Here is a 25,077-nt window from a genome sequence, read left to right as displayed (position 1 = left end):
AGAGGAGCCACCGCGCCCCTAATAAATCGGAAGTGGCACCGTTTCACTCCTCCTCTTTTTCTTCGCCAGTCTACTCCTTCGCAAGGAGGAAACGCCATTTACCCCGGTCATTCGATCTGGTAAATATAATTAATTAAAAAGGAAGACTGTCGTACGAGACGGCGAGTGATTTTGGGAGGGGGTTGATTTAAATCGTCTAAACTGCCATGGCTTTGTGCTAGTCTGGCTAGTTACGCTCTATTGTGTCCGGCTAATTGAAGACTAGACCTGAAAAAATAGTATTATATACATATTTTTTATACTATTATTATATAAAATGATTATAATATGTAGAGAATAAATAATATTATTTTATATACAAGATAAGCTACCTGATACGGAATATGTTTGAAATTGTGAACTGTTATATTGAAAAGTGTCTCTTTATCCTTATTCCTTGTTAGAATAAAAGTTATTAATCAAATAAACAGGTAAACGAATATATACATAAACGGAGCATTAGCTTTTATCAATTATTAATTAATTTTGTATGATATCACGAAGAGGTTGTTCTAAAAATTGATGTAGAAACAAAAACCTACAAGTATTCAGTTCCACAAATGATTGTAGAAAGTGCTACTTTCTCGTTAAACGATGAGTTTCTTCGAATGTGACGTTCGTAGAATCGATGATGGTTTGAAGCACGATCATGTGAAGCACTATCATCGCTAAACTGTTGTCAGTTACTACTCGTTGGGAGCAGATATTGCCCCAGATTAAGCCTAGAGTTACACCCTCATATCCAATAAAAAGCGAACGTTTGACGATTTATTGTCAAGGGACCGTTCGTTCGGTCCCCTTTCTATAAAAACTTCGACCTGAATCAGTTTAACTTTACGTTACACGTCGCATACATTAAACTGGTATATGTTCAAACAGTCGACGAGTACTGTCCTCTTTTGTTTAATTGTGCTTCCAGACTATCACTTTCGAGAGAAATAATATAAGCTGATAAAACCATCTATGTACGGCAACCATCCACAACATATAAATGAACTGTGTCTAGGGTCCTGCAAAACATCCAGTCACTAAGCGTTCTAACTTTCCTAGAAAATATAAAAGTCTTAAATATTCTGAATTACCTTGCAAGTGAAAATAATTGTAATAAATAAGATATTTTATTTAAGTAGGACCGTATATATGTGACTGCGAAAATGTTAATAACCGTGGAAAGAATTTCGTGAGCATGATTAATCTTACGTTCCAACCTCTGACAAATAACCGTATCTTCGGTTCGTGGTGCCCGGATGCGGGTTTCGTGGAGACCTGTGGATTTCCTACGGACTGCTAAAAAACATTTATGTTAAACGTGAATCATTCCTACGGCAATCAAGGAAGTTAATCGTACTTTGGCTACAGCTATTCCAGATATATTCACTTCGTTATATTTAACGAATTATACTTCCTCAATTTAGCTTTTCGAAGGAGAATTGAATATATAATTAAACATAAAATAACTTAAAATATCCTACAAATTCGTACTTGCTTTTATCAAAATTGACAATTCATTTTTGTTATTCGATTTAGATTAATTTGAAAGATCAATTCTTTCCGAAAGGGTGATAGCTCAATAAGCAAAATTTCGCTTAACAAGTTAGCAAAGAACTGGAGTTTCCTCAATAAGACATATGACAATTACCATAGCATGTGTTGAAACAATTCTTGAAAGCAAGTCCCCCAATTTGGGACCACCGATTCATTTATAAGCTCACGCACACATCGACACGCAGGTCTGTATTTTTGTTCCGTCGTTATTCGCCTAGCGTAAGTCCATTCCTCCCTCCTCCGTTGACAGCTCTGGGCCCCGTATCTAGCGCGGTAAGCAGTCCATCCGCGGTGACGGTGACGAACAGGCCGATTGTACATCGTTCTGCGCCACGCTCTCAGTCGACGTGACAATCGATTTCCGTCCGTAGATCTGTACAGTCAATAGTGTCATAAACTCGTAGAAATCGCAGGTTATCATCGACGTAAATATCCTACAAAGAAACATTATATGAAAACGAATCAAAGACAATGTTCTATTTAATTTGTTTCTCGTGTGACTTCGATTTTGCATACCTATACCATCGTCGTTCTCTATCTATGATATCGTTCAATGAATTCTGTGATTAGTACGAAAAACTACGAAATTGTACGCTCGTTCCGGTACCTTATCTGTGAGTCAAGAGAAACTGAAGGTTTTCCTGCTTTTGCGGATGTCCTACTGTCCACGAGTCGCTATGACAGATGATTCGTGAAAGGAATTAATGCGGTGAGTCAGAATCGGAATTCATGCATTCTTCGCTGCGTCGCGATTCCCATAACGCCTTATCTTGTTACCGTGTATGTCTTTTTTTCGGGGAAAATACACACGAGAGTCGAGAGTGCGATTTCCAAGTGTCGTTCCGAGTGTCGACCGCGTTGAAGCGAGAGGAAACGGCAGTCGGCAAGTTTTTGACGAACCGTACGGCAATTGGTCCTGGAGACATGTGCGTCGTCCCGAGGACCAATGCCGAGACAGGAACAAAAAACCCGCGTGTACGGTCTTCGTACGACGGCGGGCGTTTTCTGAAACGAAAAAAGGCTACTACAATGCGCAACGTGCACGACGTTCGTGTATTTTTCTCTTTTTCTTGTTCCTTCCTCTTTGTCACCGCTTCCCCGCTGCTGTCGGGTCTGTTAGGTGCAGACGTGTATAGCACGTGGTGCGCTGTGGGCGGGGTCCGAACGTGTCACGACTCGATCACTTTTAAACTTTTACAAATTCGTAAATACATGTAGAGAGTCGATGCTCGTATAATCCACTACTCTGAAAACATGGCTTTAATATAGTAGGATACAAAAATTGCGATAGAATTCAGAGATAACATTAAATAGATATGAACATTTTTATGGATCCTTCAGCAATCGAAAGATCGGCGTGTATGTGCTTGTGTGCCAACATTTTATTGGCTTGCCGGAAATAAATGTCCAATCGAAATGTGCGTAGGTTTGTCACGTTACTGTAGGCGCCGATTGTTGATTGTTTTTATGAATTGAAATTCATAGGACAGTACAGTATTGTTCCTTTTATAATAATTGTCATCATGTATCAAGATCTACTGTGTATCCATAATTTCATTGTATTAATCTATTCACAGCGTAGTCGTACAATACTTTAAAATAATTGTACTTATTCTCTTTCTCTCTCTATCTCTCTCTCTCTCTCTGAATATAGAATACACTTAAAGACAAATGTATTCAGCAGCCAAAATTAGATTCTTTCCGCATTTAGAATTAGAAATTCAAAACTTACTTTTCGAGTTTGTATTCTCCGAAGATGAGCAGGAAGACCTCATCAATTTCATCGATAGATTTTACTGTATTTACCGCAGTTTAATTGCTGAAATTATTTATCCTTTATACTTTCGGACTTGCTCATCATCCGTCGATTTGCATAAGTCTGTTTTGCACTTCTTAAATCTCCAATGGAATATTTATATCACAACTCACAGATAAACAGGCGGCTACGTTTATGTTGTCCTTTCGAGGAGCATTACGTTAATAACAATTATCGACGTGGAAGTAAAAATTTTTAGTCAACGTAACTTACCAGCGATAGCGGTTAATTAAAAGCAATCTAGAATTCTCGGAAACTAGCATGAACCCTCGACAAACGTCTGTTCCATTTTCAAACCCATGACTTTATTGTCTCGACACATTAACTAACCCTTTGCACTTCTGCGTCATATTCACTCAAGTTTGCCAATTCAATATCGTCCAAATGAACTCTAAATGTAAAAATCATCAATGGTATCGATCTGAATCCGTTGAATTACTTGTTGATAGTGAGATTAGTGTTACGGAAACGTCTGGCAATATATTACATAATATTTCAAAATGTTCACACGTTTCTTAAAGGTATAATCGTTGCAGATATACGATTTATATAACACAACACTATTATAAATTTTATAGTATTTGCTTCTGTGGTTTATCTTCGCATGGTTTTTATTTGCACGGGTGAAGATCAGATACCATTTCACATTGCTAGCACAATTTTGACTTAGTGTTAAAAGTAATATTTACCCTGTCTCGATCGGGTAGCTAATCCTTTCCTGATCCCTACGCACGCGTGCAGATCGTTCGCATGTGCTCTGGAAACACAAGCGACCGCAAATTTTAACACACATTCCACACCGGTAGATACCTTAGTGGCATTAACACTAACAATACGACCAATATCACAATAACTACACTGCTATTGTTCCATTCTTTGCTTCCCTTTGCGCACAACAGCGTTTATTATTCATCGACATTGAATCTGATCGAAGAACGCATTGCCTTCCTTGATCTTTCGTCCATTTGATCAGCAACAATGTTTACAACCTAAAATTGACACAGAAGTGTTCTATATGAAATGTGTAACACCTTAATCGACGATAAAGTTTCAAGCAACTTAACATGATTCAAGTAACTCTCACCCACTTCACCACACACACCCACTCGTTACTCATTCCGTGTTTCGTGCGAATCACCTTCGTACTTTCCGTGAATGAAAACAGTCACGGCGTGCTACAAAAGTAAAAGCATAGTACATCGGCAATAAACAAGATAATCAACCGATTTGCATGAGCGGGGGGCGGGCACGCGTACACCAATCGTCCCGTGGATCGTCAAGCTTAGGAGGCACTTTCACCGCGAGCAGAGTTGACTCATTCATCGCCATTCGCCGCGTGTGATTAACTCGGAAATCATTCGGTGACGTCACTCGCGGCCACTGCGGATTCTGTAGAAGACGACGTGACGTCTGCCTGCGGTTTTGTCACGCGCGTGAAGGTGTATCGCTGAAACGCGAGAAACACCCGACTAATGTAGCTTGGGAACGTACCAGCGCGAGGTTTCCACGCGTAGAATGAGGATCGACTTGAACAAGAGACATTAATAATTTTCTCTTTATGACGCGAAATACATAGACCTCTCTATTGAACTGGTGTACAAAATATCTATAACGGTAGACAAGATAGATATGTATACCTATTCAGTAAAATCAAACTTAATCAGCTGTTCCTGTTCTTTGTAAAATTCTTCGGACAACTTCCATGTAGCACGAATTTCGAATTGCGTTTCTTGAATCGATCACAATATCTTTGTACTCCAGTCTGTGACTGTAAAAGAAGCAACAGCGTTAACTCAACTCTTTCAGTATTAATTTATGTCGTTGCTAGTAGGACGTGATTAAATTCACCTTCCGCGGCATACGTGTCATTAACACGGTCATGGGTCAGTATTATTCGGTATATATACATGTAATCAAGTTGCTGTACGGTTTAGTATTTTCTACTGGATTTTTTAAGGCTAGTAGATAGCATTTGGAAGAAGATAATGCTCTTACTTTGTCCAATAGAAAACTTTTCTTTCCTCTCTCATACTTTCCTCACCGGACATCCACTCCACGCACTCTCTTTGCACACTTTTTGCATTCGATATCTTTGCATACGTTACTCTTTTTCTTAACTAAAATTTTTCTACATCTTCGTTGACCCTTTCTTCCCCCTTTTAGTCGCCTCTTACGACAAGCAGGGGATACTGTGGGTGTATTCTGATCCCCACCACACAGGGATTCAAGCTGCTGTATATAAATTAGCTATCTAGTTAGCTAATTACATATGTATACCATCAGAAAAAGATACTTGTACATTATTGCAATAATTTAAAGATCTGTGGCGTATGGATATTTTTTCCAATTACTGTGCTAAAATAATGTATAAATGAAAAAAAATTATTTCTCTAACGATTATAAAAAAAAAAGGAAATACCTAAGCGACAGCATATTTCGGCGGTCTACGCCAGATGTATATGTATATCAGCGGCGCATCCGTTGAGTGAGGGTTCCTTGAGAGTTCCGTGTCAATGCGAGCACACGCATTTAAACAGAAGAAAACGATACTGACACTGACGCAATTTTACAGAACTAAATGGTTGTGTCACTGATATGTATATGTATGTATGTATATGTAAATAGGGCTCTCGTGTCAAAAACGAAGATAGCGCAGAGAAGAGACAGCACCCATCACGTCGGTTCCCATGTCTCCCATCAGTTTTGACGTGTTTTTTGTTACAGCGGGACGTCTAGTGCCGGGTGTCCGTTAATTTCTCTTGATTAAGCTCAATCGAGGTTAATGCACCGCAGCTTGACCCTAGTTTACCAAATCCAGCGTGAACTCAGCCTTATGGTTTCTTTATCAATGTCCTTATCGCGCGGTAGTTTCCTCAAATATTGTGTTAGCCACCCTGGCTACTCAAAGGTATCGCATTACTTATTGTTTAGTGTAGGAACATGCAAAAGAAAACAAGGGGAAACAGATGTATACACAGACGAACTTTGAAACGGAGACCAATTGTAAGATAGATGAGAAAAAGTTTACGAATTTTCAGGAAGAAGAATCGTGCACAGATCAATAGGCGAAGTTATGCAAGTTAATAATAACTTGCATGTACTTATAATTCGAGGATAGAAAATGGTTTAAAAGAAATGCGAGAATTTTGTTGAATGTATGTACATTCGCATTTCTTTTATTTACAATTAAGAACATTTATATATCGTTGGAATCTGAGAAATATCTAGTTCAATGAAACACCGCTATTTCATACTTCAGTTCCGTACACGAAAGATGAAATTCTTGTAGAAATTCCCTGTAGTTATAAATAATTTATAACTTGAACGTAAGTGGGAGACGTTTCTTCTTCATTTAATAATCGGTTGGAAAGGAAAGAGTATTAGGATGACGCTCTCTGCAAACGTCTTATATCATCCTTCCTAAATCCTCCAGATGACCTACTTCCGTTGACTAAAGGCACCTTTCCGGTGTCCCAATAAATAATAATGAATTCCTTCGCTCACTTTTTACGATTAATGTTCTTTTAATTCACATTGTCATTTCCTAAATGATTGTGCTCACAAAGAGTGAGGTAGAGGTCACGCATTTGTTCTCCAAGTGGATATATTTGTGTTGCTTCTTCAGGGAATCCACTTCATTAATTATTTTTTGTAAATTTTATACTGCAAAATTTATGTTGTAAGTAAATTTCATGTTTTTCGAGCAATAATTAATTCAATCTTTAAAATGAAAGAATTATACTTAATATATTGTCCGTCGATCAATCTGTAACGTTGCGGTTACGTGTGCAGTTCAGAATCGAATCAACTTGTTTCATCGAGCAAATTCCGATTTGGTTGGGGATATTGTTTCAAAACAATACTGTGGTTTCCGCTTTGCGTCATGCATGGTGAATTGCGCGGCAAGCTTGGACCGCAAAGCAGTTCCTCTTCGTGGAAATTCGTGTTCCTGGGCGTTTATGTAAATTTACACAGTTGTGAGGAATTTAAAAAAAAATGAATTGTTATAATTACCACATTACGTGTGGTAAAATTTCTTCATTATATTATTCCTTTTTTGTATATGGAAAATGCTGTTCTAACAGTTGTGTCACATGAGGGGGAGTCTCTTATTTTTCTGTCTTTGTTACAGGCCTCGGAGGTGAAATCGAATGAATTATTCTAAACAAACTCAAAATCCTCAGTTTTGAAATGGATAACTTGGCCGAATTGTTTAATCATATTTCTCAAAACGACACAGATACCGACACAATAATCAATGGCGAAATATCAAGGTATAACAAAGGATAAAATAATGTTACAAAAAGAATGAAATCTTAGCCATCATCATCGATATGTATGCATAGCATTTGCAATATAAAAAAATGTACAATCTCTATATACAGATTTCCTAAACCGCTGAGAACGTTTGCAGCAGTGGTTGCAATATTAATTATGATCACTGGCCTTACCGGCAATTTACTGACGATTATTGCGTTATGCAAATATCCAAAGGTTCGGAATGTTGCAGCAGCCTTCATTATAAGGTACAATATAAACGAATAATTTTTTCCATCTACATAAGACAACGAATAGGATTATTAAGTATCAAAAACATTTATAAAAATGAGTACATCAATCAGAATTTTATTATTATTGCAGTCTCTGCGTGGCAGACTTTGTATTCTGCCTTTTAGTATTACCGTTTGATTCCATTCGGTTCGTTAATGCGAGTTGGGCTGATATAAGATTCTTCTGCATCTTTGTACCATTCCTAAGGTACGGAAACGTTGGTGTGAGTCTCCTTTCTGTTGCAGCTATCACTATAAACAGGTATTAATTAAATTATCTCGAAACAAAATTACAAATAAAGAAATATTTATCTGTAGAATGAACATTGCACGTATATGCGCATATAAATTCAGATGATTACTTATTTTAGGTACATCATGATAGCCCACCATGGCTTGTACAGCAAAGTTTACAAAAAATATTGGATTGCCTTTATGATTGTGTTCTGTTGGAGTTTTTCTTACGGAATGCAAATACCTACTCTATTAGGAATTTGGGGTAAAATATCATATATCAGTAATTCAGACTAGGATTAAAATATCAGAATCTTAATATTTCGTTTTTCTGCATTATTTAGGTATGTTTGACTATGATGCAAATCTAGATACTTGCTCGATCGTAAAAGATAACCGAGGTCACACGTCGAAAACTTTCCTCTTCGTCATGGGGTTTGTGATACCCTGCTTAATAATCGTGGGATGTTATACTAAGATATTCTGGGTAGTACACAGGTAAATTTTGTTCCATCTTGGTTCATTTGTTTTGCCGAAAATACCTATTATAAGAAAATTAAATACGTAAAGCAGGGTTGAAGAAAAGAAAACATTTTAAACATTTTACTTTTGTGATTCGTACAGATCTGAATCAAGAATGCGAAAGCATGCAACTCCAACGATAAAATCCCCTCATACACCTGGGAGGGATACCAGGGAGATCAAACAGAGACGTAGCGAATGGAGAATCACGAAAATGGTCCTTGTTATATTCCTCAGTTTCGTCGCTTGTTATCTTCCAATTACCATCGTTAAAGTTACAGACGTTGAAGTAAAATATCCAGGTAGTACATACAACAAATTCTAAGTTCACAGAACACCGTATTTAAATAGTAATCATTAGGTATTTTATAGCATATTATCAATGATATATCTTGCTTATAAACATCTATTATTTCTTGCTTGTTTTATGATAGTTGGTTCTGTGTTTAAATGTGCCTACTTAACTTCTTCCTTTAGAATTTCACGTACTGGGTTATCTTCTTCTCTACTTTGCGTCCTGCGTGAACCCAATCATTTACGTGATTATGAACAAACAGTACAGGCAGGCATATGCGGGAGTAATAGGGTGTTCAAGGATAAGAGCGGGTCTAACGCCCTATGGTAGCAGTGCACCAGGTCACCAGCAGGACTACGGCCAAGGTAACTTCGAGCACCGTCGCGTGGTAACGCTCACCAAGCTCTGATCGAACGCGAGCTAAGCGACTACACTTCGCTCACTTTGTAAGTTAAGGGCACAAATTCGCTGCTTTCTAAGATTGCAATTGGTCCCGCAGGCATGTTCACGTTCTCCTTTTGCCCTTGTCTGTGTGTCTGCATTTGAAGCCTCGAACAGGACTGCAAAAAACATATTACTAACTTAACTCAATGGTGTTCAATGTTGACAGACTTTAGTTCTACTGTATGTACAAGATTTTGTTGATTTCTTTTTGTATTCAAGTCTAGAAAGAGAAATGTTTCATCGTTTAGAACAATAGACACTTTCTTTGAATACCTCGTATCAGAATTCATATATTAAAAATCTTTGGATTACAGCAGAACGCAAGCGTATACAGAAATTGGACACCAATCTAACCACATTCATGAATCATCGTGTTTTGCCGATTTTCTTCATTAACAGTTTCCTGCTTGTTGCTGTGCGATTCATCGATTGTTTAAGCACGCGTTCGAAAGAGAATCAGTATTACGAATTTATCTCCATCTGTACACTACTCTTTTCAGACTATTCAAAGGATTTCAGCAAGACAATGGTATCAACTGTATCCATCGCTATGAATCCTGTTAGAAATTCTCGTTTCGAAGAGGAACCTTAATTTAGGGACCAAATGCCTGAGTGCAGAAGAAAAAACTATATAAAAGATATTATTAGATCGTTGAAATATAGAATGCCGCCCCCTTTTAGTTTTTTAATTAATATTGATTATTGTTTGTATAATATGAATTAAGTCACTGATAATTATTAGCAGCTCAGTATTTAAATGGCTTGCACACTTTTAAAGCAGACACTGTGGTTTGCTATTGAAAGTAAAAGCAAGCTATGTAAAAAGACAATGATTGTTAAAAGAGAATAAAATGTGGATGTAAATAGAAATAATTATGGAAACAGTATAATTGTTATATTAATTAATATCGCAAAACACAGTTAATGACTCAACTTGGCAACGTAGTCATTATCTGGATTAAATAATCTTTTGTCTTATGATATTTTGTGACTTTGTAGGCTGAAATCAGCCATTAATAATTTTGCAGGTAACTGTACATGTTCTTCTATAATTAATAATAATAATAATAATAATAATTATATGAATATTGTAAGACAAGAGATTAATAATAAATAACGTGACTAATATTGTATGATAAACGATAAAATAAGTTATTTGTCTATTGACAAATTAGACATTGTTAAACATGGTAAAAAATACTGTGTATATTTAACCTTCGACTCGGAGGAATCGAATTTATTGCCAAAGGTTGCACATGAGTATGTTTGTATATAAAAAGTGCGTGTCAATTTTTGTTACCAAAATGTAAAAATGAAGTAAGAATAATATCGAATTTCATAGACGTTCGTAAGATTAACGTTATGAATTCGCTTCATATTTATTTAATATTATCCTTAGGTAATTTACAAGCACAATTTACTGTTAAAAATTGTCCAAGTACAAATTTAATAAATTTCTTTATCAATTTAAATAATCTCTTGCGTTTTTCTACCAAAGTATGTATCCTATTCTCCATAATAAAAATACATAAAATTACCATTTATTATTCAAAAGTTCATACAAAAGATTCAATATAACCGCCCTTATAAAAAAAAGGCTACTCCTTTAAAATTACTAATAATTATTAAATGTAATGAAACTTTGTTACATTACGTAAGCGACTTAAAAGCAATCATTTGCAGCATCCGTTCTTTTCTTTAATCATAAGCTTATCTCGCAGTCGTACGGAATCACGAATCCCTCCGTCAATTTTAGTTCTGAGAACGTTCTCTACTAAGTAACGCATCGCCACATCTATAACAATAAACAGTTAAGAGAATAGCTGGTGTTCCTTTTGTCTTCGCGCTAATATTACAGCATACTGCAAATATTATTGTAGCAATTGTTACTGTGATACTTACCAACATTTGTATTTTCTTTGGCAGAAGTTACGTACCAAGCACCAATATTATTTTCCTTGCAGAACCTGGCGATTTGATCAGTGGGCACTACAGGATAAGGAATATCGCACTTGTTTGCTAGAAGAACTACCGGTATATTTGAACCGTCTGGAAGCGTTACTTTTTCCCTCAGGTCGCATAACCATTTTTTAATCGACTGAAACGTTGCTATTCGCGAGATATCAAATACTAAGGCTGCAGCTACCCTGAAAATTATACGTGAAATAAGAGAAGGATACCAGAAATGGAATTATTAATCATTGTAGTAATACTTACGCGTATTTGTAATAAACTCTGGTCATATATCCGAACCTTTCATGACCAGCAACATCCCTACAAATCGAAATTAATAGAAATGAACATTTGAATTCGAATTTTTCACAAAATATTTGAGATTAAAAGTAAAATTAATATTTATATATAATTAATATATAAAGAACAATACCACAGTTGCAAATTTATTTTAGTGCGAGAATCCCAGTCGAATGTTTTTATAGCAAAATCAGCTCCTATAGTAATCTTGTAGTTCGACGTAAACTTTCCTGCAAAAAAAAGACATAATTGTAATGGAATGATATTGAGGCATGCATTTATCTATACTACAAATAATAATGAGCAATTGTTTTGTTCATTAATAAGATCATTAATGAGACTCAATTACGGTGAACGTCACGTATAAATGATAATACTATCAACTAAAAAAACGAAGACATATTTCTCCTTAAAGACAATAAATACTTCAATAAAAATGCGGACAGATATTTATAGGGGCAAAAAAGAAAAAGATAATAAGCAATATTAACCTTCACGAGAACTATCAAACATTTTATACTGTTCTTTTACATCTGTGAATTAATTAAACAAAGATTAATTGAAATAATTGGGTCAAGAATAAGATTTTAAAAGAACGGTTACTTATGGTTGGTGGTATGCATCACAGACATTTGAAATAGCTAAAGCACCTGTTATAATTATGCTAATTTATTATATTAATGATAACTTATTAACACAGTGGAACTCTATTGATATTAACGCGTTGGACAAGCGGTTTATATAATTGGATCAGTTTATATCGACTTATGCTATAACAAAAAGAACATTTTAGTTTGCTATATAAAGAAATATTTTACTGCTTGAGCTAAAAATAAAAAGACTTATTTTTCATAACACATGTCGATAAATAATAAAAGTTTACTACTTTTTCTCGGTATGTATGGTTTCTAGTGTTGCAGTATATCAGGCGTTCTGCTATTAAAAAATACGAATCCGGCAAGAGTATATAGTCACAACCGAAATAATTAATAAAATCTCGCTCCAATAAGTAACTTACTACTATAAATAGCATTTTATTTACATGTTTCTTTCCGCCAAATTTTTGTTGCGATATTGTCAGATAAAATTTAGATAAGAATGTATCTTTTCTGTAATTTTCATACAATTTCTCGTACAATTTATTAACAAAACTTTCGTTACCTTCCGTGTATCTTCTAACCAACGCAGTTTTGCCTGGAAAAATAAATATAAAATAATTATTAATGTATTATCTTTTCAGGGTTATACAAGTTTTAAATTTAATTTTTAATATAGTTCTATTGGCATTTGTTTTTTCCCATGTAACAAGTAAAATATCTTATGGACAGCTTGAAACGTTTCTTGCAAATATTCAAGTATATCGTTAAAAAGTAAGCCGAATAGCACGAAGACAATAGCGAATTTTCAATTAAGAAGGGATTTCAAACGGTCTGGACGCACCGACGCCATAATCACCGATTATGAGAAACTTGAAGAGGAGCTCCTTGTGACCGAACTTGGACAGCAGGACATCCGAGTCCCTCCTCGGTTTCCGTGTGTTCATTTCTACCTTGCCTGCTTAATAATTTTCTGTCTATGTAGTTTTGACGGTCCAAAGAAGCACAGCTGCAACTGTTTAGACCGGTTAGTAAACTGAGAAACAGACGATCAGAAGAGGCTCGACCTCAGGGGTCGTCTTCTCTCACGTCTCTCACCCCTCGATCTATAGCTTTCGAATCGCTATCGCTTCCTCCTGTCTTTATAGTAAACACTCGTCAGTTCTACGGTACAGTAACGTTTAGCTTGCTCGATTAACCCTCAACTGGTATGGTTCGCAGTATCAAGTCGTTGTATAGTGAGTAGCGAAAATATTCGAATATATGATTTTACCATTTACATTTCAAATAAGTATATAAAGAATAACGTAAGTGTCTTAGAATGAACACATACTACAATACAATATGTATACGCCAAAAAAGATACCAATTTATTATATACCGTTATTTAGATGTTAAAAAAACAGCAAAAGAGAACTAATTTTTATATTATAAAAATGAAACATGCAATAACAATTTTGAATGGATACAATAAATAATATATTATACCATTATAATATATTAAATGTATGTACATCATACCAGTTTCGGTTTAGTTCGATTTTCCCACTTAATTAGCAATTAATCTACCTCTGATACGCAAGTGTACACGAAGTTCTTAACGAAGAGGATCGTGAAGTGGGTGGTGAAATTTTTTTGCACACGCTGTCGTTATCGCGCAATATGAAGCTTGTTAGGAACTGGTAACAATATATTTAAATGTAAGCAGGTTTATTTGTTGGTGTGTGATGAGTTATGATTGCGCTGACATTTAATACTTCTGCAGATATGTCGGTATGTTAAGCTGATGAAATGCATAGTACCTATAACAATAAATAGAATTTTTGTAATAACTGTCATGAAATAAAATGAATTATAATATAAATGTAAAGTATTTTATAAAGACATAAAAATGTACATTTTATAATAAATGAATTCTTTTTAAATTAAATGATTATACATAGCTTGTGGTTGAATAAAAAAAATTGAAGATATATCTTTTTCTCAATTTAGTATAAGAATTTATTCAGATACATGATACCTTTCATAATTAATAAGAGGTCAACCAGTTTCTTGGGTTTTGAACGGTCAATATGTCGATTTCTTCAGGGGTAAAACCTTTCAGCATCATTTTTGGCACAACGTTGTTCAGTATATGAGAAAATCCATGTCCACCAAATTTTATCTTTCAATTGAAACCAAAAATTGTGATTATAATAAAGCTTAATTAATTATAATTAGAAACATTTCTATACGATATTAATTACCAATCTATGTTTGGTATGAATATCGTGACTCAAGAGCACGCGATCCAACTTCTGATCTTCTCGAAAATATTTGACGCGATCGATACGTTGCGCATCAGAGATCATGTCCACTGACGGTTTCAGTTGATAATAAGAGCACTCAATGCCAAATAGATCGAACTGGCAATAACACGCGGTATCATCGGCAAACTCCAAAAGCATCTCCGGACGTGGTAGAGTCCCTACCATAGCATTTTATAATGAAAAGTCCAAAGACCATACTACTATAATAAAACTAAATAATTCATAAAGTAATAATAAATATGATAAAAAAATAAATAGAAAATAAATGCTTCTCTTCTCTTAGTAATCTATATGTACTGATAAATAATATATAATTATTAATAGTAAATGTATATAATTATGATATGAATATGTAACTATTACTGATATTATACGATATCAAACAAACGTACGATCAAGGTGCGAGAGAATAGCCTTTCTCGCGTTTCCACCAGCTTCTTGATAAATTCTCATTATTTCAGAAGGTGCCGCAGGATCCCTTCCAGGGTGGAAGCTGACTGGACATTTTAATTGTTCCTGAACTTGCGCAGTTGCTTGAATAGCCCGCTTTTCAAAAGCTATTTAAAACCGCACAATTAAATCGAAATATTAAAAATTAACTGTACATACTGAAAACAATTTATTTGACGTTAAATACGCACCTGTGATTGGCCAAGTACTTCCAACTTCGCCAATAAAACCCGTTTTTACGTCAGGACATTCCTCGCAACCAATAGTCATCTCTTTCAACATTACGTCGTACATTTCTTCTTTAGATAATCCTTCATTTGACTGGGTTGCATTAACGTAGTACCCTTTCATTTATTAACAATAGAATATTAGATAGTGTAAATATCACGATGAAATTAAATGTATCGAATAATAAATTGTGAGATGTTACCCGTTCCGGCAATAATATTAACTCCGGTTCTCTCGCTGACTTTTTTCAAGAACGGAACGTTGCGCTTCAAGCCGTGATTACTATTTTCAACGATGGTACCACCACCGAACTCTTTGTACAGTTTCACATCTTCCAAAACAGCTTCTTCTGTGCACTGGTCATTGTATATTAAATTATAAGTGTTGCTATACCTGCAAAAAGATTGCAGTTATTGCCACTGTTCTAAAGAAAGTTCACCTTAATCAATGTGTAAATTAAATCCTGCTAAATAATATGGGACGTCGCTAATATAGAATAAGTGATTTAATTTACAGACTAGTCTATACACCCTTAAGTGTAAAAGTAAAGTTTTATCGTATATGTTCAATAATAAAATAGGTAACGATTTTACCGACACTCTGCATTAATTCCTACACATTGATTAACCACATTTGCATTTCTTTTTTAGAAATTTCATATTCCTATTTACACTACTTGCTTTAATTATATGGCATGTTTAAATTTAGTAGAATGAAAGAATCAAAGAATTTGCATACCTTGGAAAATTTAATTTCTCTTAGAAATTTTCTTTCACTTACGGATATTGTTTCAAAAAGCCAACGTTCTGTAGCTCGATCTTGCCATCAAGAAATCGTTTCAAATGAGACGGGGGTGGACAGTAGAAAGTGGTGAAAGACAGAGATAAATGTTCATGTGTAAGAGTTTTTCCAAGTTGGCTTGGGTCCTTCTCCCCGAGTACTTGAAGAAATTTACATTCTTTTAATTGTTCAAGTTCATTCGTTATTTACAATGCATGTAATAATACGTACCAAGATTATAATTTATTAAAATAAAAAATCGTTTATTATTATTTTCGGAGTATATATACTTACTAGTTTGCACATAACCAGATGCGCGTGCCATGTTTCAGTCAAATGTACAAAAATGTTCAATTCCAAGCATTAAGAACGTTATTATCGAAGAACTTCTGAAATAAAGCGACATACAAAAAAAATGAACAACTCATAAGGTCACATGCGATAGCGTGACAAAATAAGCATAACAAATTATTATACGTAGCATTGAAAAAGATGATATACGTAAACAATAATATGCATACTAATACACGATCTGTAATTTTCCTTTTTACATTAGAATCTTACCGGTTTTGCTAACAGATATGCTAAGTAGAAAATAACCAGCTTCTAGCTCCGTCTACCGCTAACTAACGTTTTAGACTGGTATCTTAGGTGCTTTGTAAGTTACATGATAAAAACATCAGTTCTGACATGAATACTTTGGCGCGATACGAGATTTCTACTAAGCTCCTATAGTGCGTATGCATAAGTATGCAGTTTTTCTCTAATGATGAAACGTATGATCATCCGTGACTAATATTACGTATAACATGATTTGTTAAACCTTTACATTCCTTCTTTGTGCAATTAAAGAAAAATTACAATTATAAAAAATGAAATAAAAACAATTAATAATAATTTCTTGGAAAAATAATCTCTTTTCACAAACAGAAATTTTCAACATTTACCGTCTATTAAATATGTAAAATTTTGGAACACATCGATTGATCTATTACCAATTACTTTCTACTGTCAATGCAATAAAATAATATGTACAAATTGTCGAGTAGCGTAATCTGAAAAAAGAAACGCTTCATACAAAGTGCAGGCCTTTATTTTGCACGTACATTTGTTCATAACGAGTAACACGACAACATTCCTTAAAATTGCTCGAGGATTCAACTTTGCCGAGCTGCCCATTACAAGAACCAGATAGATGAAGCAAAAACATCTCGGGAGGAAATTAAATGTCTGATATTCATTTACACAATATACCATTTATCGCACGATGCATCGTTGCACAATATTGTTATCATTTTTTCTTTTTTGTGTTCCTTTTTTCCTGTTTCTTACAACTAAAAATATTGTAAAGTTGCAGGCGACAATCAATGGATATAAATCAAGAGGAGCGTGAAGAAACTCTCTGAGTGTTTTTTCTGTCACTCTGACAGTCGTGTTACTTTCGTTTCATCAGGTGCGAAAGTAGAAACATAAAATAATGATAAATGAATAAATAAATAAAGTTAAACGCAAAAAAGAAAAATATTAGCGTTGTGAAGAGACAACGAAGAAACAATGAAGAAACAAAATTTGAAAGCGTATCTTAATTTAAAGCCTGCAGAATTATGAAACGCCATTCTTTAAAATGCCGCCGACTTCTTCGTAACAATTAGACAATTTCTTTGGTTGTTTCATCCACAGAAGAAATGTTATCTATCAATTATCAATTCGTATATAATTTTAAGACTTACAACGAAAAAGGAAGGAAATAAATGTAAAAAGAAGATAAAACAAATAATTTCCTTATCTCACTTTCACCCTCTCTTTCTCTCTCCCTCCCTTTCTCTGCAGTGTTTAAGAATACTGTGAACTCATAATTTCTAAACTTTATACACAAAAATTGTACATTATAGAAGAGAGAGTAGAAAAGAAAGAAGAATAATAAAAATAACGTACTACCTCGAGCGCAAAGCTAATAAGTCATTAAAGTTAATAGACAATCAATGTATGCAATTTTCTTAACATATGGCAATTCAAGAAAATGAATAAATTGACATTACTTATTAAAAAACGTTAATATTTGTGTAAGCAATCTCTCTGCAGGATTTAAAAATTAGGATACGCTTAAATTGAAAAATGAGAAGGACGAGATGCCGTATCACATATACGTATGCTTATATATTATATATATATACAGATTTCAGTCGGCAATTCGTCTATTCTTTTTCATTATCTCTCACACACTTTCACTCTCTCTCTCTCTCTCTCTCTCTCTCTCCCTTTTGAATGTGTACAATATAAAATGCTACGACCTTTTCCAGCAATGGTTCATGCAGCATATATGCATAAATCATTTCGTCATTAGAATGTATACCTTTCTTACGTAGAATCTGGTAACACAATAACGCATAGTTAATACACGCCTAATACATGGCGTATGTATCTTCTTCTTATGAACACGAACACCCGGGAACATCGTGGTGCGTATCATGCGATAAATTCTTCTGTCGCGTACAATTAAATAATCTGGTTAAACAGAAGCCTCCAGAAAATCTATGACAAAAATTCACATTAGAATCGTCAAGGCTATTGTTCTGAATAATTTAATTGATAAAATCATGCTTTTGCAACGTGTACATCAAAGAATAAGAATCAATAAAGGTACATTCAATCAAGATAAAAGAGACTATCATTAAATGATAGTAAATTTAATATACTTGGGCCTAGTTACTCAATATGTAAATGCTAAAATAAATACGATGATGTACTAATACTTTTTGTAGCCATTGTATACTTTATTCAGAACAATAGAATTGCATTTTTCATCAATAAATATATGACACAGACTTTCAGGAGTACTTCGATAAACACCCGCGAGTACGAATAGATTTTTGACTCGCCTACGGTCATCGAAATCGTCTAAATCCATTCTCCAGTGACATCGCGTACAAAACACCAGCTTGTCCATGATGAAACCAGTTTCAACGGAATCAATTCATCGATGACTGTTTCACGACGAGAATTGCACGATCGTCCGATGGCCACAAACATGGCCAAAAAATATTGTTTTTGTTTTTTTTTATGTGTATGTTTGTGATCACTAAATCAGCAACGGCAATTGTATGAATAATAGTACTGATAGCACTAATGGTGATAATAATATTGATAATATAGTAATAATAATTTACATTTACACTTCCTCATACGTTTACTCAGTTAATTAATTATATTTCCTATCTACTTACGACATGCTTACGTTTACACTCGCTCGTACTTCAACGCAATACAGTCTGTACTAAACCGTAAATACTTAACGAAAAGTGGTTAAATATTCGGACACGTATATATATATATATAAAAATAAGACAAGAGTAATCGTAAAAAATATACAAGTGAAACGCGTAATGTACAAAATCGATGAAATAGATAATATTGCGGAATTTTTCACTTTCTCTCTCTCTCTCTCTCTTTCTCTCTCTCCCTCTCTTCCTCTCCTTGCTTTCGGACAATACATTCGAAAGTACCTTGCTTCCTTTCCTTGGTAGATGCAATTAAAAAATTAGACAGTACTATCTAGAGAATAGAAAGATACTATTTTTCATTTTCGCTGTCAAGAAAAAAAAAAACGTAGCATTACTAAGAGACTAAGGAAAAAAGGTATAATCGTTGAAAGTCTAATAATAAAGCACTGCATAGACGAAATTGACGAGTGCACGCGAAAGTATGAATTCACAATGAGCTAAGTTAGTTTGGAAAATTGATCGAAATCGATCAATACAAAAGATAAATAGTGACGCGCAATAATGCTTCATTCTACAGCAATCTTGCACACAATAGGATATCTTCATAAACTATCGTCGCTGTCGTCGGCGTGAGCTTCGACTGATACATTTGCGGCGAGTCCTGCGGCACTTTCTTCTCTATTTGTTTCAATCTCTTGTTCCATCGAATTATTCTGCATCTGCTGTTCGTCTATACGTATATAAATATAAATAATGCGATGTCAATTTTAAATATTATAAGGTTAATAATATTAACAAACTTTTCATAATATTTAGACTGTTTTCTAATTCCCATAACAAACTGCCGAAACAAAAACTACAAGTAAGTATAACAAAAAAAGAAATATTATGTGAAATAATAAACTTTACAAATTATACTTCTGTACTTGGCCAAGAAAAGATGAAACATATCTTACTTCTATTAACCTTCAATATAAATATAGAGTTTTAAAAAGACGATACTCTTAAGACACATATTTTTCATATAAGGTCTCATTTCTATAAATTTATTCTATACATTAAGTAAATGACATTTACACTAATTACCTGATTGAGTTGCTGGAGATTCTTCGTCTCCTTGACCTGGGCTTAATATAGCTTCTTTAATTTGACTGTTAACGCCCTTCGGATCTAAATCTGTCGCCCAACTAAAGTACATTAGCGCAAGATCGGTATTACCCAATTTTTTATGTACCTGCAGTAACAAAAATGTACCCTAAGTGTAAAAACGCACAGAACGTAAAAAGGATAAACAGATCATGGCAGTTACTTACTTTTCCTATTGAATAATAGACTAGAGATTCTTTGGGTACAATATTTTTCAATTCCTCGAATTCTCTAAGCGCTTCCGCGTGTCGACCAATTGAAAAATTAATACTCGCACGGTGAAATTTGCATAATGTATTATCGGGGTCATTTGCGATCGCAATGTTCAGAGTCTTTAAAGCTTGATCGGTTTTCTTTAGCGCATGCTGCACAACACCGATGTGACACATTATTGCCGAGTTCTGTGGATTAATTTGTAAAGCACGTTGGAAATGCAATTCCGCTAGACTGTATTGCTCTTGTTTGGAGAATATGGTCCCCAACCCAAACCTATGAAATAAAAACATATATGCACACTACAAAACAAAACCGTTATCTCATTTGTTGTATATTTTTGTAGCTATATTTCATTCCCCTTAAAATATAATATTAAGTGCAGTGTATAAAAAAAGAGTTTATGATGATTCTGAAATCAGAAAGAAATACAAATTTTACTCTCTTTTAAATACTAGTAACAAGAAGGAAAGATTATCTTTAAAATTTCACATATTTGACATTATACATATATATGTATATATAATGAAGATAGAACTGTAAAGATCATTTAAATGAATAATTTGTCATCTTTATTGTGTTTTTGTTAACTGCAAATTAAACTTCTATATACCTTTTCTTTACAAGAGAGTAATTTTTAAATATATTAGTACCATTTTTCTTAATACATATATTTTTTTATTACTAAATATAATATTGATTGAATTGTTGACAGTTGCGATAAACCATTAACATATCTATAAAACTTACCATGCATTATAATGCCTAGGGTCAAGTCTGATAGCGTTACGAAATGCAGTAATTGCCTTATCTAATTCTTCTGTCAAAACATATTCATGACCAAGAAGTGTATAGGCATATGGAAAATTTGGATCCACCTACAATTTTGAAAACCGGAACTTTCAAATGTAATCACGATAAAACTTATTATTATATAGCAGGCACAATTATTATTCTGTAGAGGAGATAAAAATTTAGATTGATGTTAAAGTGTACAAATAAACAACATGCCTGAATAGCTCTTTGAAAGAACTTAATTGCCGTTTCATGTTCTGTTTGAGCGGAAAACAAATTTCCAGTAGCACACCAAGCAGCTGGAGAGGTACGATCCTCTGAGACAAGTTCTTGTGCAAGAGTAGAGAGTTGCACTTCCGCATGTAAATGCCACAAAACTGTACTATAAATTTCCATAAGTTCAGTCCTTTGAGGTTCTAACTGTCTCACTTCAGCGAAAAAACTATTAAAAAAAAAAAATTGGAGTAAAACTTTTTACCAGCTGTTCTACTTTCTTTTTCTTTTATTTGATAACTGAACTCTTACCCAGCAGCTTTCTTATAATCTATCATTTCAAAATGTGCACGAGCTAACATAGACAATACCCATCCCGTGTTGTAATGTTGTGCTGGAAGAACGCTTAATATTTCTACAGCTTGGGTACAATTAAATTGACTTAAATGTTGATATGCCATTCCTAATTCTTGTAATAATGACATTAAACCCTCTGAAAATATAAGTTACAGATAGATATTATATATTCAGAGCAGAAAATTTCAACCAAAACAAAATCAACGCATCTAACAAACATACCAGCGCATTGTTTTTGAAGTGTTATCGCACATACGTTAGTACTACTTTGATTGTTCAATGCATTTACACAAGCTACTACTGCCTTCTCCGATGTGATCGTTTCAGTTTTCTCTTTCTCGCTCCGATTTCTTTCATTTAGTTCATTAAAATTAGCTTTGTTTAAATTAGTCTTCGAAAGTCTAGCTTTTGTTTTCCGTGACGGAGATTTGGGGGTAGCAAATTTATTTCTATTTGGAGATTTATTATTTTCCTGATAAAAACAAAAATTATTTCACTTGTACTTATCGTTAAAAGTTTATGTCAATTTCTATCAACCTATGATTAGATTCATATAAGTAAAAATTAATTAACACATTATAACAGTTCCATGTATTCTAAATTGTTTATCCTTTTAAAACTAATTATAGTCAAAAATGTAAATACCATATTTTTATCTAAATCGACATAAACTTTCTTAGATTACCTAATACAATTAAGAATGAAAGTTTAAAAGAAGTGAAAAATTTACCTTGACTGAATAGCTATGACTGAAAAGTCTCGATGAACGTCTGACATTGGTACCTTGTAGCGTCGGTGGTGCAGGTGTTGGTGTAGTAGGTGTAACCGTTACGATATTAGCGCTATTACTTGTATTTCCTGATTGTGAAAATACTGGTTTCCCTTGTTGCAAAGGAGTCTCCTTTCTTGACATAAATTGCTGTAAATTAAAATATTTTGCAAATATTATTTTATTGTAGTTATGTCAGACACATAAAAATTTACTGGTTCTTTATATGAAACTTACCCCTACTTGTGCCCTCAAACTACTAACACGTTTCGCTAAGCTTTTCTGATCATTAGCTTCTGTAAGAGTAGTATGCGAAGGTAAAACTGTTGGTTCAGGTGTATTGTTATCCAATGGTAAAATACCAAAACTTGGAGTAAGAGGGCTCATTGTATTATTGAACATACTACGATACCGTGGAAGTTTAGCTCTCGGTGATATTGAAGAACAATTACTATAATGTGTTGGTAAACTTTGCGGACTTTCATCCAAAGAAGAATATAATCGTATACCAGGTCCCAAGCCATTTATTATAGTCGATGTTGTCGTCATTTGTGCGGGTGTACTACGAAATAGATACAACAATAATAATATAACATAACATTATTCTGTATGAAATGAGGAATGTTCAAGTCATCATTTTATTAATTTTAAATTTAACTTGCACTAAAACAATAAGCTATCGAAAACAGTGGTACACATCATTTAGGACAAATCTCCCGATTAAAATAAATAAGAAAAATGAACCATTTATGTATACTTACACACTAGTGCCATTTGTTGCAGGTGTACCATTAGAATTATTTGCAGGTACAATGAGATCAGATTCAGTTGCATAAGTGGGTGTAGGTGTACTACCATGGCACATCGCAAAATTATCTAATTTATCTAACTGAAAGATTTTTATGGGATCTACTACTTCACCGACATTACACAATTCTTCGAATGAATGCCAAAGAAATGGATTTAACTTTAAAGCCAATTTGTGTGCATCATTTCCCTTTGCAGTGCGCATCATTTTGTAATAGATTTTTGCTATAATCTGAAGGGAGAAGCATGCATGTTCCCCAAATTGAGTCGCTATCTCTTCCAAATTTTTCAACTGTTTATAATATCCACCGATTATTGCAGCTTCTGCTTCTGCATATCTGGAAATTAAAGAATAATATAGTATATACTTGTATAATAATTATCAAAGTAGTGAAGTAGAACAGAATTTCACACCCACTTTTCTAGATCATAACAACATTTGGCTAAAAGAAATCTGCATTGTGCAGAATTTGGAGCCTTCTTAGAAAGTAATGAATAGGCTTGTCTAACCCGTCCTGATCGATAATAACATGTTGCCAAGAGGAACAGTGTTTCTTCCGTGTCAACTATAAAATAATATAATTTTATAGTTAAAAAGTGCAATGAGAAATCGGAAACTATAAATATTATAAGCAAGGAAGGAAAAGAAAGCTTGCCTTCGGCGCACAACCTCTCTGCTAAAAATATTGCGTCTGGATAAGCATAATGATTTAAACAATGCCATATGGCCGCCTGTAATCATAATCACAATACATGAACAGAACAGATGCAAGTTCTTCATAAAGAAAACATTTAGTCATATTCTAACAAATATAAGAATATGTGTGCATAGTTACATTTGTTGTTAATTGCTAGTACACAAAACAATATTTAACGCTGTTGAAAAATCTGTCAACTTAAATGGATAATATGGAAAATTCAATAAAGATCGTAAACACTTGTACTTATTTATAGTCATATCCCCTCCCATTTACGTCCATTTCGCAAAAGCAAACAACCCTAAAGAAGTTCACCCCCACATAAGAATATATTTAATGCAATATCATATAGGACCGTGATGGGCTGACTAAAATATCGTAGGTCACCAGACCGAGGTAATATCGCTAAGTATTACAAAAGGCTCGAAATCAATTTTCCGTTGGATAACAAACGTACGTGTAAACGGTTTCAATTTCTCATGTCAGTACCAATAAGTGTGGATGCGCCCGGACAGAAAATCGCACGTCACTGGCAGCCTTTTCTAAAATTCTCTGTATTTTACCTGTACTGGCTCCTGCACGATCATCGTTCACACGGCAGGCTTGGTCATATAAGAATAATCTCAAATGTTTCAAGGAAATTTAACGAAGAAAATCCAAAGTCGAATGACTGCTGTGTATAAAAATTTCTTAGGAGTCCATCTTTGCTCCGATTCTTTTGAAGTGAACAACTAACTTCAGAACAAAGGTTTGCCAACGTTATGGGGACGTCAGTTTCGCGAGAAATTGATAGAAGA

At 34.2% G+C, this 25,077-nt stretch overlaps 5 protein-coding genes and 1 long non-coding RNA gene across 10 annotated transcripts; 1 reads left to right on the top strand and 5 right to left on the bottom strand.

Annotated features, from left to right (window-relative positions):
- Positions 1-18: 18 nt before the first annotated feature.
- LOC143424746 (uncharacterized) lies at positions 19-1,966 on the bottom strand. 3 transcript variants are annotated; one of them, XR_013101960.1, is made up of 4 exons: positions 1,752-1,966; positions 1,240-1,326; positions 582-1,049; positions 123-267 (listed from the first exon to the last, which is right to left on the bottom strand). XR_013101960.1 is itself a non-coding variant. In XM_076897015.1 (3 exons), exons 1-3 carry the CDS (start codon positions 1,903-1,905, stop codon positions 19-21), a joined length of 339 nt encoding a protein of 112 aa, XP_076753130.1. In that variant the 5' UTR covers positions 1,906-1,966. The 3 variants fall into 3 exon arrangements, 1 of the variants encoding a protein (XP_076753130.1); XR_013101959.1 differs by having other exon boundaries at positions 1,756-1,966; XM_076897015.1 differs by lacking the exons at positions 123-267; positions 582-1,049 and adding an exon at positions 19-116.
- Positions 1,854-10,473, top strand: Moody (G-protein coupled receptor moody). The gene is made up of 9 exons (XM_076896965.1): positions 1,854-2,293; positions 7,533-7,674; positions 7,786-7,926; positions 8,042-8,212; positions 8,322-8,449; positions 8,529-8,682; positions 8,809-9,008; positions 9,184-9,366; positions 9,946-10,473. The coding sequence occupies exons 2-9, from the start codon at positions 7,592-7,594 to the stop codon at positions 10,035-10,037; spliced, it is 1,152 nt and encodes a 383-aa protein (XP_076753080.1). The 5' UTR covers positions 1,854-2,293; positions 7,533-7,591; the 3' UTR covers positions 10,038-10,473.
- LOC143424760 (uncharacterized) lies at positions 9,422-9,959 on the bottom strand. 2 transcript variants are annotated; one of them, XR_013101971.1, is made up of 2 exons: positions 9,778-9,959; positions 9,422-9,561 (listed from the first exon to the last, which is right to left on the bottom strand). It is a non-coding gene; the product is annotated as an uncharacterized LOC143424760 (long non-coding RNA). The 2 variants fall into 2 exon arrangements; XR_013101972.1 differs by having other exon boundaries at positions 9,437-9,561; positions 9,719-9,959.
- Positions 10,474-10,970: 497 nt separating the features above from the next.
- LOC143424730 (ras-related protein Rab-38-like) lies at positions 10,971-14,057 on the bottom strand. Of its 2 annotated transcripts, none has more exons than XM_076896992.1 (7): positions 13,864-14,057; positions 13,139-13,430; positions 12,860-12,892; positions 11,832-11,928; positions 11,663-11,719; positions 11,348-11,592; positions 10,971-11,240 (listed from the first exon to the last, which is right to left on the bottom strand). In XM_076896992.1, exons 2-7 carry the CDS (start codon positions 13,239-13,241, stop codon positions 11,119-11,121), a joined length of 657 nt encoding a protein of 218 aa, XP_076753107.1. In that variant the 5' UTR covers positions 13,242-13,430; positions 13,864-14,057; the 3' UTR covers positions 10,971-11,118. The 2 variants fall into 2 exon arrangements, with proteins under 2 accessions (XP_076753107.1, XP_076753108.1); XM_076896993.1 differs by lacking the exon at positions 13,864-14,057 and having other exon boundaries at positions 13,139-13,309; positions 13,393-13,512.
- A 210-nt stretch (positions 14,058-14,267) lies between these two features.
- On the bottom strand, positions 14,268-16,693 carry LOC143424714 (phosphotriesterase-related protein). Its single transcript, XM_076896970.1, has 8 exons — positions 16,583-16,693; positions 16,356-16,450; positions 16,062-16,221; positions 15,484-15,674; positions 15,245-15,397; positions 14,996-15,160; positions 14,541-14,761; positions 14,268-14,458 (listed from the first exon to the last, which is right to left on the bottom strand). The coding sequence occupies exons 2-8, from the start codon at positions 16,384-16,386 to the stop codon at positions 14,324-14,326; spliced, it is 1,056 nt and encodes a 351-aa protein (XP_076753085.1). The 5' UTR covers positions 16,387-16,450; positions 16,583-16,693; the 3' UTR covers positions 14,268-14,323.
- Positions 16,694-18,279: 1,586 nt separating this feature from the next.
- Positions 18,280-24,984, bottom strand: Cdc27 (cell division cycle protein 27). Its single transcript, XM_076896897.1, has 13 exons — positions 24,844-24,984; positions 24,239-24,314; positions 24,001-24,148; positions 23,537-23,920; positions 23,013-23,337; positions 22,737-22,925; positions 22,229-22,478; positions 21,962-22,142; positions 21,653-21,878; positions 21,392-21,519; positions 20,596-20,917; positions 20,369-20,516; positions 18,280-20,012 (listed from the first exon to the last, which is right to left on the bottom strand). The coding sequence occupies exons 1-13, from the start codon at positions 24,865-24,867 to the stop codon at positions 19,885-19,887; spliced, it is 2,529 nt and encodes an 842-aa protein (XP_076753012.1). The 5' UTR covers positions 24,868-24,984; the 3' UTR covers positions 18,280-19,884.
- Positions 24,985-25,077: the final 93 nt, after the last annotated feature.

This window comes from Xylocopa sonorina, chromosome 6 (genome assembly GCF_050948175.1).
Source record: "Xylocopa sonorina isolate GNS202 chromosome 6, iyXylSono1_principal, whole genome shotgun sequence".
In the NCBI taxonomy this organism is placed as follows: domain Eukaryota; kingdom Metazoa; phylum Arthropoda; class Insecta; order Hymenoptera; family Apidae; genus Xylocopa; species Xylocopa sonorina.
Note: the sequence above shows the minus strand (reverse complement) of the source record. Positions and strands in the feature narration are given on the sequence as shown.

Excerpts from the sequence above, each read along its gene's own strand:
- LOC143424746 (XM_076897015.1), bottom strand. The coding sequence starts at position 1,905 with ATGTACAATCGGCCTGTTCGTCACCGTCACCGCGGATGGACTGCTTAC. Across the intron at positions 1,327-1,751 it reads ACCTGCGTGTCGATGTGTGC|CAGTCCGTAGGAAATCCACA; the intron begins GTGAGCTTATAA and ends AATGTTTTTTAG. Across the intron at positions 117-1,239 it reads TATTTGTCAGAGGTTGGAAC|ATCGAATGACCGGGGTAAAT; the intron begins GTAAGATTAATC and ends TATATTTACCAG.
- Moody (XM_076896965.1), top strand. The coding sequence starts at position 7,592 with ATGGATAACTTGGCCGAATTGTTTAATCATATTTCTCAAAACGACACA. Across the intron at positions 7,675-7,785 it reads ATCAATGGCGAAATATCAAG|ATTTCCTAAACCGCTGAGAA; the intron begins GTATAACAAAGG and ends CTCTATATACAG. Across the intron at positions 9,009-9,183 it reads CGTTGAAGTAAAATATCCAG|AATTTCACGTACTGGGTTAT; the intron begins GTAGTACATACA and ends TTCTTCCTTTAG.
- LOC143424730 (XM_076896992.1), bottom strand. The coding sequence starts at position 13,241 with ATGAACACACGGAAACCGAGGAGGGACTCGGATGTCCTGCTGTCCAAG. Across the intron at positions 11,929-12,859 it reads GGTTAGAAGATACACGGAAG|GAAAGTTTACGTCGAACTAC; the intron begins GTAACGAAAGTT and ends TTTTTTTTGCAG. Across the intron at positions 11,241-11,347 it reads CAAAGAAAATACAAATGTTG|ATGTGGCGATGCGTTACTTA; the intron begins GTAAGTATCACA and ends TTATTGTTATAG.
- LOC143424714 (XM_076896970.1), bottom strand. The coding sequence starts at position 16,386 with ATGGCACGCGCATCTGGTTATGTGCAAACTA. Across the intron at positions 15,398-15,483 it reads TAATATTATTGCCGGAACGG|GGTACTACGTTAATGCAACC; the intron begins GTAACATCTCAC and ends AATAAATGAAAG. Across the intron at positions 14,762-14,995 it reads TATTCTCTCGCACCTTGATC|GGACTCTACCACGTCCGGAG; the intron begins GTACGTTTGTTT and ends ATGCTATGGTAG.
- Cdc27 (XM_076896897.1), bottom strand. The coding sequence starts at position 24,867 with ATGATCGTGCAGGAGCCAGTACAG. Across the intron at positions 24,315-24,843 it reads TCGTGCAGGAGCCAGTACAG|GCGGCCATATGGCATTGTTT; the intron begins GTAAAATACAGA and ends TTATGATTACAG. Across the intron at positions 22,479-22,736 it reads GTCATAGCTATTCAGTCAAG|GAAAATAATAAATCTCCAAA; the intron begins GTAAATTTTTCA and ends TGTTTTTATCAG.